The sequence below is a fragment of the Callorhinus ursinus genome, unplaced genomic scaffold, assembly GCF_003265705.2.
Source record: "Callorhinus ursinus isolate GAN/ISIS: 27379988/994484 unplaced genomic scaffold, GSC_fseal_2.0 scaffold19, whole genome shotgun sequence".
Taxonomy (NCBI): domain Eukaryota; kingdom Metazoa; phylum Chordata; class Mammalia; order Carnivora; family Otariidae; genus Callorhinus; species Callorhinus ursinus.
In genome coordinates, this window is record NW_027397081.1 from 604,631 (window position 1) to 619,811 (window position 15,181).

The window sequence follows — 15,181 nt, forward strand, 5'->3', positions numbered from 1 at the left end:
GAAGTTACCTGGCACCCTGTTTTCTATGTAGTAGTTACTATATAATATACTGAATTCAAATGCAGTGTGATAGAGAACATTTTACCTGCTCAATTGGGAATCAAGAGACCTGTTTTTTTCTGATATCACAGTCTAACCAACTCATTCACAAGACTACCCGACTTCTCTTGACTTAAGTGTGATTAAATTATACTGGATGCTTTTTTGAGAATGATTTCTAGTCCTTAGTTAAGTTCCAAATGGAGCTGGGTGGGTGAGAAGTACTGTGTGCTGGATTATGGACTCATCAGTGACTGCTTTGGATCCTAGCTTCCGGGCTTGAGTGCACTGAGGCTTCAGAGAGACTTGTGCACTGTTGGTTCCATCATTCAGGGTTAGCTTTTGGTCCTTTGGTCACAGCTGGGAATTTTGAAGAAGAGACAGAAATCTTTCAACCTTTAATCTAAAGATAAGCCTTATCACATGGTGATTACTGCCGGCAAACAGATCTGATGGGGGGCCGTACTGTGCGGACTTGCCAAGTTTTGTCCTCAGTCTCTAGGAAGCATGTAGGAGTTTAAAATGGCTTCTATGAGCAGGATTTGGCTTTATTGCCTGAAAGATGGTACATTTTTGATATGCTTTGTTTCTAAAATTTTAGATTTCCCAGAAAGCTGCCCTGATGGAAAGCAAAAGCCTGCTAGGAGCTGACGTGGGGCACACCTCCCGGCTGTGTGGGTCATGACGTCAAATGAGCACTTACAGAAATGACTTTTAATGCATAAGATTATGGAATATCAAAATTAGTTCAGTACTGGAGGTTTGCAGTTCTCCTTATGCTTGTGTGGCTTTTGTCTTGTTTTATTTTTAATGTTCATTCAGGAGGATGGTGCCAGAACTGTCAGTCAGGGTAAGCAATTTGCACTGCTTCCCAAGGGAGGCAGACCAGTTAGTCCATTTGTCGTTCATATTTGGTGATGGCTCCACAGTGCGAGTAATTACAAAGTGAAGGAATTTTTTTTATGTGAGTTGTTCATATTTATAATTTAAGATCACCAAAGTCACTGAACAATAAATTAATGATTTATTTATGATACTAAAGACCCTAACATCAAACCCCAAAACAAAACAAAAAACAATAACAAAAAAACCTTAATTAGCTTTTAAAGGAAAACTGCTTCGAGTTATGTTTTATCAACTCTCCGTTCGTAGCAAGTCTCCTATAAGATGTGCTGGTGAAGAAAGCCATATTGTTGACGCCCCGTTCCGTGCCCACCTGAGATTCTGAGGCAAGAAACAGATTGTAGGCTTCCCAAGGGGAAAGTCAGATGGATTTCTGGGGAAATAAATCGGAATGACTTAGAAGGAGACTGGTGCCTCTTCTTTGGTTTTAGCCTCGCTTTGTTCTGCTCCTCTGGTTGCTGAGGTCATTTTATAGCTCATTCTGGACTTGCTTCAACTTGGAGAGTGTCCTGTGCATTACTCACAGCATTCTGCTAAGCAGGGATAGGAGCTATTTCAGTATTTGGTCTTTCGACCTATGCTTGAGTGCCAGTTATGTACCAAGCATAACAGAAGACATCAGGGAGGGGTTGCAGGCAACCACATGCATAAGTCAGGACAAGATGCGTTAGGTACAGTGCGGGATGGATGACAAGCAAGGTGCTCTGGAAGGGAATAATGTGAGGTGGAGTGAGGCCGGTCGGGGGGCGCTGTTCTGAAGAGGGACATTGAGGCACGGGAAGAGCCCTGTCGAGCTCTAGACTAGAAGGTCCAAGTTTGTGCTTACCAGCAAAGACTAAGATGTGCATCTCTTCTAAACTGTAAATTCCCCTAGAAAAAGAGCATTAAGAGTAATAAGGTACATGTAATTGGAAATAAAGTTATTAATGGAAAGATTTATTCATTAATGACTTCATGATAGCAGGTATATTTTAAAATGTAATTCCCTTCTCTTCTAACCAGTAATCTCATTATCTGAACTTTCTCTCCAAACTAGACTTCAGACTTTATTTCCGTAGTAGAGGGGAAAAACATGGTTGTGTACTGGGGACGTGAAGAACTAAAGCTATAGTTAGAACACTTTCTCCCTTTTCTTCTCACCTCATTTAGCAACGCCTGTGCCCTTCCCCAAACTGCTTAATGGTGTGATAAGGAGAAAATGTGCTGTTGGGTTTTTGTAAGCTCCATCCACAATTGTATTGTTTGAAAAATGCCATTATAATAAGTTTTCATGCCAGTCTTTTGATAGATGTTTGAAAGAAGAAGTTGAATGGACCTACGTAATGAAGTTTGTTGTCAGTATTTTTTTTTTAACAGTTTATGGATTTAAAAACTTTAACCCAGTTTTGGGGGTGTATGGGTTGGGTCAGTGCTTCGGAAAGGAGAGAAGTGCAGAATGCAGGAAGGGGACGTTTCTATGGCTGGGACAAGACCTAGCTAGAGCAGGGGCTTAGAGGGGACCAACTGCTACCACCAGATGCAGAGCAAAACCACGGCGCGGTCCCACATGATGCCCAGTCAGATGGCTAAAATCAAGGGCAGACCATAAGTGTTGACCAGAATGTAGAGAAATTGGAACCCTCATACACTGCTGACGGGATCCAAAAACGATGCAACCACTTTGGAAAGCAGTTTGGCAGATCCTCAGAAAGTTAAACTCGCAGTCAGCTTAGGACCTGGCAGGTCCATCGGTGGGCATGCATGTAAGGGAGGCTGAAACCGGGAGTCCACACAAAAACCTGTACGTGGGATTTCATAGCAGCCCTACTCATGATAGTCATTGTCCTTCAACGGGTGACTGGACTAGCAAACCACGCTGTACCCATATCATGGCATGATATCTGGCAGTAAAAAGGAAGGAAATGCTGATACACACTAAACATAATTGAATCTTGAACACACGCTAAGTGACACAAGCCAGTCGCAAAAGGCCACATGTTTTATTCTGTGTATGTGTTCTGTCCAGGGTAGGTAAATCCATAGGTCAGGAAATAGATCAGTGGCCTCCAGGCGCTGGGGGAGGGGGTGTACTACAGAGGATACAAGGCTTCTTTTGGGGATGAAAATGTTCTGAAATCAGTGATGGCTGAATTGATTTGTAGATTCAATTCTGTGAATCTACAGAAAGTGTTAAAAGGATGAAATATCTCAGTAAAACTTGCTATTTTTTTAAAGGTTTTATTTTTAAGTAATTTTTACACCCAGTGTAGGGTCCAAACCCACACCCGCAAGACCCAAGAGTGGCATGCTCGACCCACTGAGCCATCCAGGCGCCCCCAGAAAGCTTATTTAAAAAAAAAAAACATTCCTGTCACAGCATTGTCATTTAGGTCCAGAGCTCAGTGGAGTGTTGGGAAACATCCTTTGTGTATTGATGATAAAAAGATTCGGGGGGGGGGGCACCTGGCTGGCTCAAGAAGGTGGGTCATGTGACTTGGTCTCCAGTGATGAGTTCAAGCCCCACTTGAAAATAAAATCTTTTGAAAAAGATAGATCGAGTCATTAGGTCAGGACCCTGGTCGTTTGCACCTTTTATAAGAGGCAGATTCTCAGTGTGAACCAAACAGTAATTTTGACTGGAAAAACCATTTTATATTTAAATGCATAAATTATTATGCCAATTAGCAATTTTTTGTAGATGTAGCTTCAGTCCCGTAGGTCATGTCATGAACAAAGCTACCAGCCAGTGTTTCGTGTTTTGCTTTTAGTTTTCAGATTGACAGATGGCCTACTAGTTTGTGTTTTTAGAAAAGCATTCATTTCTTTTAACAAGTTTACTATTTTATCGTCTTGAGCTATCCCCTTCAGGGATCTGAAGGTATGTGCAAAACCTAAAATTTGTTTCTGAAAGTTGAAGAACAGACTAACACAGCCACGCGAATATGTAAGCCTGCAGTGTTGAGTAAAGACGTGCCATCTGGGGTTGGGGGGTACTTGGTGCAAGTTAAGGTTTTAAAAGTTCAGATACTGATTTTAATTGTAAATTCATGCTTAATGAGATTACTAGATTTGAATTTACTATCCCCAGGTTTATGGTTGATTACCAGATCTATAATACTTTGTAATAACTCCAAGGTTGAGGTTATATTATGAAACTCTAAAAACTTTCTGAAGCTTGAAAATGCAGATGTTGAGAAGGTCGTCTGGAAAGAGACCCATCGTGGCAATGACCCGTTTTGTGGAGATGGTGGGCTCTTCTCAGTCCGTGTTGAGTTGATAGCTTGCTACCACCGTAAAGCTGACAGGACTGATTTGTTAATAAGTAAAACCTGAAAGTTACTTCATAGTCCAAGCAGGACAGACTCTGAATTTAAAAAAGTAGCTTTAAAAAAAAAAAATTCTGTTGTATTTTAAGGATTTTTTTCTCTTTACCTTCTAGAAATGTTATTAAAACTGGAGAAGTTGACGGTGGAGGGAAGAACTGGGTAATGCTGGTCTCTCCTTTTCTAGTTGCCCTGCCCCCTTTTCCCGGGAAACAAAGCCTGTTTTGTTTCTTGCCTGCTTGTGAGGTCTCCGCTGCGCCCCGTGTGGGTGCACTGCTCTGCGCGCTTTGTCGAAATGCTTGAGATGCCCAGAAGCTAAAGAACTGGATGCTTCAGGAGAGGAATCAATCTCAGCTTCAGTAGGTCAACAAGGTTGTTTGAATCGGTCATTTACATACGCTCTTTGTAAGGAGAGCACACGGCACCGCTGGTATCCACACAACAGGAGGGAACACAACCAAAAGTACTCAGCGTCATGAGACTCTTTCTGTTGCGCATTTCGTGCAGACCTCTGTTAACTGTGCAGGTGGTTCTTCCCTGTCTCTTGCCATCCTGTTTCTCCCTTTCTGTGGTTTTGAATAACAGTTAAATCAGCTTAAATCTGAAAAAGACTGTACCAACCAATTCATGATGCCTTTAGCAGTGGTCACTATCAGTAGTGATTACTCCTTACGGTACTTAATTCTGGGAGACGGATGGGAAGCAGAGGGTATTTACCTCTTTATTTTCATGCAGTCATGCTGTTGTCCAGTCAGTTTTCACGAAGAACACATATTTACATTAACCTTTATATGTTCTATTACTGAATAAAAATCCAAGTGGAAAGCTCAAAAGCTTTTCAGATGTTTCTTAATAGATGAAATATGTAACACTGTATAGCTCCAGAATCTGTTTTGCAGTTAATCAAGTTTCATATTCCAACACTCCTCAACTTACTAATGGGCTATTTCCAAGCAGTTTCTTTTTAAAATTAATTTATGTAATTGCTTGGAACTGAAAACATATTTTCCCCAATAGCTCTTTGTTCTAGGTTGCAATTTATAAGGTGTTCACTGCATGTGATGGATTCTCAGATCAGCCCCCCAGTTCGTATTGAACTCATATTATCGAAACTGACCTAGCACGATGGATAAGACATCTCTGTGGGGGACGCATATCGAGGGTTGTGCTGGAATGCCAGGAACGTGTTTCAGCAAAGGGGGAGGATGCCTTGGGGGCTGACTTGAGGCTTCATCTCCACTACCCATTTTTTTCCATTTAGATTTTATTGGAAAGATAAATATGCACATCTCTGTGAATCGAAGTATGCTTAGAAATGCACGTGGCCTGGTAAAGTGGGAGAAGGCGGAGGACAGAATGATTATCTGTAGGAGTCAGAGTCTTAAAGTTGAGAAGGAATTGTCCTGGTGAAGGGAGCAAAGTAACGTGTTTGGTGCATCTCCTGTTGTCTAGGCTAAAATGGGGACTTTACATATACTAATCCCCACAGTGTCTGCAAAAGGGACGTAGGAATACCCCTAGAGACAGTTGAAGAAGCTGAGTATTGGATGAGTTACTGGATTGTGTCTGACTCTGGTTGTGGTTGGTTTGACTGTAAAGACCATGATGATGTCCGTCAGTTGTGCATCTCGTGTTGGTGGTAAGTAGATGAAAGCAGTTGTATTAAATGAGGCGGTTGGTTGGTGCCTGGCAAATCTTAGCTCTTAAAATTTTTGGCTTTTTCCCTGTCCATTCCCCTACAAAATACTAAACTACAAACCATGATTATGAAAGTTTAAGCCGTTTATTCTTTGTCAAGACAGATCATAAATAAATATGATTTTCATGGGGCCTTCTAAGAGACTAATAAGGTTTTAAAACAATGTAGGGCAGCAAGTCCTGTTTTGGCGTCCTTTCTCTGCTCTACCAGACAAAATACTAAAAGCAGATAACCAAAAAGACATAACTGGGGTCATGACTTTTAACAAACAACCTCTGTGGGTCAGAAAATAAAACCCACATACTACACAGTGAGCAAGGGCAGGCAGGGCTAGGGGCCTGCCAGATTTAGGGACCTCCGCTCCTGAGGTTATCAGGAACTCAGAGTGTTAGGAACAAGGGAGATAAGAGAGAAACAGGCCCTGGTGCCACAAAGCAAGGGTTTGACCATGTGTCAAGTCACAGATTTCAAGAATTGTTGCACAGACCTTGTTCTTTTAACCACAGTGCAGTTAAATTAGATCCCAGTAAATAGTTAGCTTCAAAAAACTGTGGTTTGCCTTATTGGGTACTAACACATATCATTAATGTTGTGATTAAAACTGTAGTACGTAGTATAAGATTAATGAACAGAATAGAAAATCCAGAACAACAACATATAGCAGTTTAGTCTGTGATAAAGGTGTTTCTGGGGGAGGGATATACTTCACATGAGTGGTGTTGGGACTAATAGGCACAAAAAAATAAAATTTGATTAGTTCATACCATGTTCCAAGATAAATTCCAAATGGATTGGATTGAATTGCCAAATAAGTATATAAAAAGGAAGCATATAGTTTTTGAATTAAAAGGTTGATGAATTCCTTTGCCATCTGGGCATGGGGAAACAGCTCAGATTTAAAAAAGATTGATAAATTTAACTGCTTAAAAAATAAACTTACATGTAAAAAAAAAAAAAACTAAAGAGACAGATGGTAAACAGGGAAATTATTTCTGGCTTATATATGACCACACTTTTCTACCCCTAGTCTATAAAGATGGTCTAGAGAATGTGAAGACTAATAACCCCATTGGAAAAGATAGGAACACAATTGATGTAAAAAATACATGTGGCCCTTAAAATAGGGAAATTGATCCAACTTTGGTGATAAAAAATAGCAAAGTGAAGTCACACAAACCATTTCTCATCTTTCAGATTGGCAAAAATCCAAAAGTTTGGCAAGGATTTGAGAGGAAAAACAGACTCCCTTATACGTTCCTGGTAAGGCTGCAAGGGAGTACATCCGTGGGCTGAGAGGAAGAAGGGGGGTTTGGCAAGATCACTTGTTTTTGACCCTTAACTTGGCCGTCTCTCCCCACTAGGACTCTGCCCCAAGATACAATAACAGAAAGACAAAATAATGTGTGTCTGAGCTTATTCTGAATAGTGAAAACCTAATAGGAAATTGGTTGAATGGAATCCTAATTGGCTATTTTCAAAAGAAAATGAGAGAAAACCTCTATACTCTGCTTTGGAGTGATGCCAAGGATATGTTACTAAGTGAGAAAAAGGGGAATTGAGTAAAGCAGTCAGAGCGTGGATGTTCTACCGTAGACCTAAGAAGTCTGCATGTCTTTGCTTGGATTTTTAAAATGCACAGAGTACCATTTGAGGGGCACTGGTGGGTGGAAAGTAAAGTGAGTCTCTAAAGTTGGCAAGCACAGTGTCACCAGTGAACCTTGATATAGTGAGTTGGGGGCCGAGTCGCGTGGAGAGGGATTCTCTCTGGTGACTTAACCACAGCAATTTGACAGTATGCTCCCGGTGAGATATCTTAAGGACCAACAATGATAAAGAAATCAGAAACTTTCCCATCATCGTTTTGTTGAGCGTGAGTTCAGCACTCGTGTTATTTGAAATAACTGCATACGTGTAGGGGGTAATACATATTAATGTTATTAGAACCACACTTTTCAGCAGAAGAGATAAAATACTGATAAGATCAGAAAACCTAAGTAAAAACCCCGAATGATACATACTGAGGTTATTTATGGGTGAAATAACATTTGCTTGACAATGATCCGGAGACGGTGGGTGAGGACAGAGGTGAGACAGAATTGTCTCTGTTGACGAACGCTGCATGACAAGCATGTGAGGATTTATCGTCCAAGTTGTTCCTACTTCTCTATATGTTTATGGAAATTATTTTGAAACTTTAAAACATATTTGGAAGCATAACAATGTACTAAGTAGCTCATGAGTTAAATGGAAATCGTAGCAGAAACTACAGATACTTGGAAGAGAACAATCATGAATTACACTTTCAAATGTAGGACACATGAAAAGCATTACTTAAAGGTAAGTTTAATTGGTTTTAAATGCTTCAAGAACAGATTTAAACTAAATAACTTCAAGTCAAGAAGTTAGAAAAAGAAACAGAAAGCCTGGAGGGCGAAGACAGCAGGAGCAGGAAGTACGATGGCGGCCAGTGCCCCCGCGCACCCAGGAGGGACCCCGGAGGCCGGACCGAACGAAGGAGCGGATGTGGTCTTGTAACGCCTTCGGTTCTGTATCCGTGTGGTGCTGGCGTCTCGGCAGAGGTGGCCAGTCTTTGGGGACTTTGGTGATAGCATTTATAGATTGTCGTATCTCAGTTAAGTTTCTGCCTCTGTGAACACTTGGTTTGTTCAGCACCGGCTTCATGCCCAGCACTGTGCTCGGCCCAAGAACGTGCCCGTGACCAGGATCCTCTGCCCGCCCCTGTGGCAGTATTGTGAGGGGAGGGTTCTTGACGTGCATCGTAGGCTCTGGGAAAGGCTGGGCAGTCTGTTCCTGTGTTCTTGGCCTTTCCCTGGTGGTCTTCGTGGCACAGCGCGGACACGTGAGAAACCCTCACAAGGGGGTGGGCGTGTGCCCGGGGCCCCAGGAAGTCACAGACGTTTGGTAGCGAGCGTCCTGCGAGAGACTGGTGTGTCATTTTCCTCTCTTCTCACGTCCTGGTGTTGGGATTATGTTGGCCCCCTCAAAACTCCTCTCTAGAAAAGGTTGCAGGAGACTGGTATTCTTCCTCCAGCATTTGTGAAGTTGTTAGGGCCTGAGGTTTTCTTGGTCAGTGTGTATTAAACACTTAGTAGAAGCGGGGACCCCAAATTTCACCTTAAACAGTTGAATATGTGTCTGAAAGGTGGTAGGTCATTGCCATTTTCCCATAACAATACTTATATCTGCTCGGGGAGGCTGCCGCGGTCCACGGTTTGATCAGCGTCGTATCAGTGACAGAAACCAGTCAGAGAATCCGTCCACTGCTGATTGTCACATGGTGTTACAGGTCCCACCACAGCGACGGTCCTGACTGCCTGGGCTGCGTGAGGCGACCGTGGGGTCCGATGAGGCCGGTGCTCGTAGGCCCCATGATCAGGAGCGTGCATCTCATTATTGCCATCCCCTCACCTCAGTAGAGGTTCTGTGTGTGTTTTAGAGCATATTAAGGATTGATCGTTTTAATGGGCTTTACTGCTCAGAATGCTTTGTGTCATTTGCTTTGGGAGGTGTATCTTTAATTAAATCTGTGTATATATTTTATAATAAACAATGTGTTCACATCGTTCAGATGTCAGAAGTTACCAAAAAGTATCTCTGCAAGTCCGTCCTTGGGTCAGGGAGTGTCCCAGCTCCAGAGCTAACAGATGTTAGTTGCTTCTGGGCCGTCCGTCACTTCCTGTTTTCTGGATATGCGTGGAATATGTATTTGCTGCTTCCGTTTTTTATACTTTCTGTCCCACACTTGGCTTTTAACTGAATACGTCTTCAGCCGTTCAGGACCGCGGCAGACGAGAGCTCCATCTTGTCTCTTGCATCTTGTAGGCACACCGGGCATCAGCAGTAACCACAAGTTAGCACCAGCATTGTCCTGGTGACGGGTTTCAGGTTATTTCCAGTCTTCGTGCGTTGAATATCCCTAGTTGCTTTTGAAAGACCCTTTTCCTTTGCTACCGGTTTCTTAGGAGAGATGCTTTGTCTCCTTGCAGCCATGAACCAGAGAGTCAGCCAGAGTGCCCCGGTGAAGCAGCCCCCACCACTGGCCCCACAGAGCCCTCCAGGGGGCGTCCTGGGCAGCGGCGGCTCCAGCCAGCAGCAGCAGATGCGCCTGCAGCAGCTGCAGATGGAGAAGGAGCGGCTGCGCCTGAAACAGCAGGAGCTGCTCCGCCAGGTGAGACCCCAGGTCAGAGGCCAGCCTTGTGCTCTTTGCGGTGTGCTTCCTGCGTGCAGCCCCGGCGCTGCCCTCCAGTGCTCCAGAGGGGCGCTGACCCTTTACCTCTGGAGCCCCCAGGCATACTGCCTCCGGTTGGGTCCTTGTCCCCCAACGGGCCACCACGTCGCAGACGGGCTCGGCCTGGGCCCGTGGAGCCAGCGCAGAGCTGTGGGTGACTGGATGCCGAGGCTTCACGCAGGGGAGCCCTGGGACGGCCCGGAAACCTGTCTGGGGGATCACATCCTCAAACGAGCAGATAGCTGTCAGCATCGCTGAATCCAAGATGTTTTATTGAAAACAGAATACAAGTGACCCCAAGTTTAGAAGATCCCATAGTGCCTTAAAATTACCTGCTCTGAATGTCCCTCCAGGTGGGGCCGGGTAGGACTGACATTTCCATGAGTCTTCTCTCGGGACGTGCTGTGGGGCTCCCCTGCCGGGAGAGGAGTCAACCCCCTGTCAGAATTGGGGGCTTCTGGAGGTGAGGTCTGAGACAGGGACTTGGGGATGCAGTCTTACCAGAGCAGTATAGATGTTTTAACTTTCATGTAAATTGTTTTGACACTAGAACAGTGTGATTTTGAAAGTGGGCAGAAGGTGAAGGTGCGTGAAGACGGAACCTCCTTCTCTGTGTCCCGAGTCCTCTCCTCGGGGTGTCCTGAATGGCCAGCTTCTCATTTTCATTGTTCACTGACATTCTTTCTGTCCACGAAACACATGCATCTACTATTTTCCCACTAAATTGTAGCCTCCCAAGTGTAGAGAATAAAACATCGTGACACTCCACGATTCTGGTACCAGGGTGCAGAACCTTGAATCAGGCACCTTAGCGATGCGATGCAGGCTGCATCCCAGGAGTGTCGCTGGACATGCACAGACACGGTGCCGTCCCTGGACTCTGATGTGGGAGTTGAGAAACTGGGCCCTTGGGAAGGGGACTCAGCCCTGGAGGTCCCAGGCAGACTCACCTCTAACTTGTTTGTGCTGTCAGCCATCCGTCAGTGTCATCCTGCCGTGCCGGGCACCCACAGTGAGCCCGGATGCGAGGGAGCGCTTGGTCCAGTGTTCGATGTCAGGGAGTGGTCTTGAAAGACGGGTTTCTTTATCTGCCATTAAGAAGGTGGAGAAAGGAAGCATGTTAACACAGTTTATTGTACCTCTGACTTTCTAACAATGACTGTAAAGGAAAGGTAATTTTCATTTAGTAAAACTTTATCATCAGAACAAGGTAGTGTGCCATCAAGAATATAATTATGTAGCTGTTAGAAGAAATAAAGCAGCTTAAGAGCCTGTTTCCGGTGCTTGCTGTTCCCTTTGTTACTGATCACTAGATGGCCTAAGTACATACAAGTCTCAGTTTCACATAGGAGTTGAAAACTTTCAAAACCAAGAAATCTTACTAAGAATAATTAATTGTTAATATCCCCATCATTTTGTTACATGCCATAGGTCAGCCTGGGATCCTTGTTTGTTTTGTTGTTTTGTGATGTTCTGTTTGGTGGGCGATGTTACTGTTTCTGGAGGGTTTCTCTAAGTCCTCTTCTCGCTCTCACCGCGGTGATGGGTCCTAGACAACACAGCTTAACTCCCTTCAAAGGCAGCTTCTCTGTTTCTTCTTCACCACCTACTGTGTTGTCTTTTCTCACATTGAAGCGAAGACCTGCTCTGTTCTCATACTAATAGTCTGTTTATTGGGATTTTTTTTTTTTGGTTTTGTTTTTTGGCAGTCAGTCTAAATTCAGCAAGGCTGAAGTCTTTGGCTTCCTGTGAATTTCTTCCCTTGTTAGTTGCTCTTACACTGAACATCGAACGACATTTTTCCTGCTTCTTCTAATACTCAGAAGCAAAGAACCTCCCTGATCAATATCCGATTTTGTTTGAGTCCTGACACCTAAAGCCTGCTGTCCTGTCCTCAATGCTGTTCCGTACTCCTGAGGTTTCAGTCTGTCGTGCGGTGACTCCCTCGGTCTGCTGCTCCTTGGGCTGGCTCGGGAGTTCTGTGCTATGGTGATATGTCTGGGTGAAATTTGTAAGTCAGCCTACACAGCCAAACCATGTGGCTTAAAGTAATTTTTATCCATCTTATTTTTTACTCTTAGGCAATGCGGAATATCAATCCCAGCACAGCAAATTCTCCAAAATGTCAGGTAGGCTCTTATCTGATATTTTAGCATTAAAAAAAAAAGATACTAAATTAGGAAAGCAAGCAACTTGTGCTCCAGGGGCCTGTCCTCACTGAACGTTAGCCCAGGGTGTGACTTTGAGCCACCTTTTTCCCAAATACTTACGTTAACATTGCCGTTCCCAGAAGGTCTACCCTGCCTGCTTCCTCCGTGCTCCTTCCAGAGAGCTTCTAGCCCTCAGTTTGATTCCATGGAAGTCTTGTTTTATTCCGTATTTGAAGTGTATTATGTCACAGTTGTACATCCTGTCAGCCTTGAGGTGTGCCTGATTTTCCATTTGCGTAGCTTAAAATAGTATTTATAATGATTTATAGGAACTAATCACTTGAACAGTAACAAAATGGTACAGCTTATTTCCTTGGGTAGACTACTTTAAGACATCTTAAGGGAGTCATAATAGTACTCTTAGGTAGGAGAAAAATTCTTCCCAGAGCATTCCAAAGGAAGAATATCACAATTATCAGAAGAGGGAAGGGCCTGCTTGGGTTGTGTTTTGGATTTCTTTGTGGACTTTATCAGCTTGTCTCTCTGATGAACCCCAGAGAGCCCTGGTTGAGAAGTCGTCTTATTTAGATGGAGAGATTGTGGCCATTTGTCCTAACTCAGGCACTTATCTGATTGAAGGAAAGAATCTCAGTCTTGAAAACAAACAGATTCTCTGTGCTCGGGGTTCACAAGATTTAAAAGGGTGAAGAGTTAGGGGGTCATTGCACTTTTTGCGGGTGGGCGAAAGCCACCCCACGCCACCTCATGTGCTATGGGCTGAAGAGCATGTGTCCCAATGAGCCGTGGAAGCTCACGGACTCAGTGGCCCACCGGAGTCCATGGTGATAAAGTCAGAGATAGTCCCTGTAGAGACCAGTTAACTTTGGGAGAGGAAAAGCTCTGTTCCTTATCCCTTCAGTGCCTTCTTCAAGCAAGACATCAGGTAAGGGCATAACTCGGGAAGTTGTCTTCGGTAGAGCTGTGCGCATCCTCGCGGTGAGAGCCACCATAACCACGTAGGCCAGCAAGAGCCCATAGCATGGGTCTTTAAAAAGTGAAGATATTCCCCTTGCTTTTGCTCTGAAGTGTTTCTGAAAGGAGACTTTTCTTTGTGATGAGTGAGGTGGAAACAAAGGAGCAGAAATTAACTCAGGTGAGATTTGGGTTTAAGCAAAAAGTCCTCCGTGCCAAAAGTGTTTTGAAGTTGTTTCTTTTTTTTCCTACTGAGATCTTAACCCGTAAATCTGGTAAATAAATACCTTAAGGTCTTTATTTCATACTTGAGTGCAAGTGTAAATAGTAGCTCTTATTAAAAGGTGAGGCTTATAAGTAATAAAAATTCTATTAAATTTGTATGGTATTAAAATTGCAGAGTTGATTCCTTAGATTTATTTAAGCCAGAAAAAGAAATCTGAAAGAGGTTTTTTTTGTTTTTTTTTTTAAGATTTTTTTATTTATTCATTCGAGACACACAGATACAGAGAGAGAGGGAACCCAAGCAGGGGGAGTGGCAGAGGGAGAAGCAGGCTCCCGGCTGAGCAGGGAGCCCGATGCGGGGTTCAATCCCAGGACCCTGAGATCATGACCTGAGCCCAAGGCAGACGCTTAACGACTGAGCCACCCAGACGCCCCTGAAAGAGGTTTTTCAAAATCAAATCAAAATCAAAATCATTTTGGATATGTTGGAGAATGAAACATCGATTTGTCGTATAAGTTTTTACTTGTCAATGTGTTTACCTGGCAGTTGGGATGTCATTGAATGTTACCACATTTGGTATGGGGTTAAGTTTGCAGTGGCCCAGAAACACAGAATGTGGTGGTGTTTGTGTCAACCAAGCATCTGTGTTCTTCCCTGTTTTCTGGATGGCCTTCAGGGAGATACCAGGAATGATTTCAAAGAGGGGTCTTCTCCGAAGTGAAGATGGCTTAAAGAGGGTTGCCAGGATAACCAGGGAAGCCAGGAAGAGCTTCCCAGGCTCAAGGAACAGAATGTACAAAGGAGTAATGGAGAACGGGGGGTGGATCCAATATTTGAGTGCCAAACACTGTTCAAAGTTTTATTTTACTTTTCTAATAGGAATTAGTGCACATGAGTTAACAAGCAACATGAAATCAGTGTCATTACTCTATAATTAGATATGTAATTATATACTTCAGATGCTGTGGGATGTGGGAAGGTACCAAACTTCAAAATGTTTATGAAAGTAGTCATTTCAAAAGCTGTCTTTTAATTTTTTCCAAATAGGATTAACTATACAGATCTGTGTTCAGGTCACATAAACTGACATCAGTATGGGAGAGGTTAATGCAGAATTCGGAAAAATTAGACCACTTTAAAGGCTTTAGTATATCTTAGTTAAAGGTGAAAATTATCAGCTTAATTTGTTAGGGTTTGTTTGCAGAATTTTAGAAAAACTTGTCTTCAGAGAACTGAAAATTTTTAATTTCATTTTGATCACTTCTTGTATGCCTCAAAAGCTATTTCTGTTCTCAGAAGAAACTTTTTGAAACTATCAACTTCATCTTTGCTCCTGGAGGCTGAGCCTTTAATGCTCAATTTTCTAGTTGTATCTCTTTCTAATATATCAATTACCTCTTTGTAAATTGGGAGACCTTTGCAGAAAGTTAGGAATGCATCACAGTTTCTGTTTCAAGGTCTTGTGAAACAAGACACTTTGAGAAAGAGTGTCCCCTGAGTGTGAATGAATGTTTTTACCTTCTCTTGTCCTGAGAATGTGGTTCCCCGGACACAGTGAGATGAAGTGGGATTCCATAGCCTCCCGCCCCTGCCCCAGCTGTGTCAGTAGCCTCCTCTGCCCGCTCCCCTCCCCCTCCCCCC

General features: G+C 43.4%; 1 protein-coding gene across 10 annotated transcripts in view; it reads left to right on the forward strand.

Moving 5' to 3' along the window:
- Window positions 1-15,181, forward strand: part of YAP1 (Yes1 associated transcriptional regulator) — a 111,540-nt gene that overhangs the window by 74,317 nt on the left and 22,042 nt on the right. For 7 of the 10 annotated variants that reach the window (XM_073903644.1, XM_073903651.1, XM_073903647.1 and 4 more), the window contains 2 exons: window positions 9,951-10,144; window positions 12,274-12,321. In XM_073903644.1, the coding sequence (XP_073759745.1) occupies window positions 9,951-10,144; window positions 12,274-12,321 (242 nt within the window). The remainder of the gene's footprint in view (window positions 1-9,950; window positions 10,145-12,273; window positions 12,322-15,181) is intronic. The other 3 variants (XM_073903646.1, XM_025893988.2, XM_073903648.1) reach the window with 2 other exon arrangements.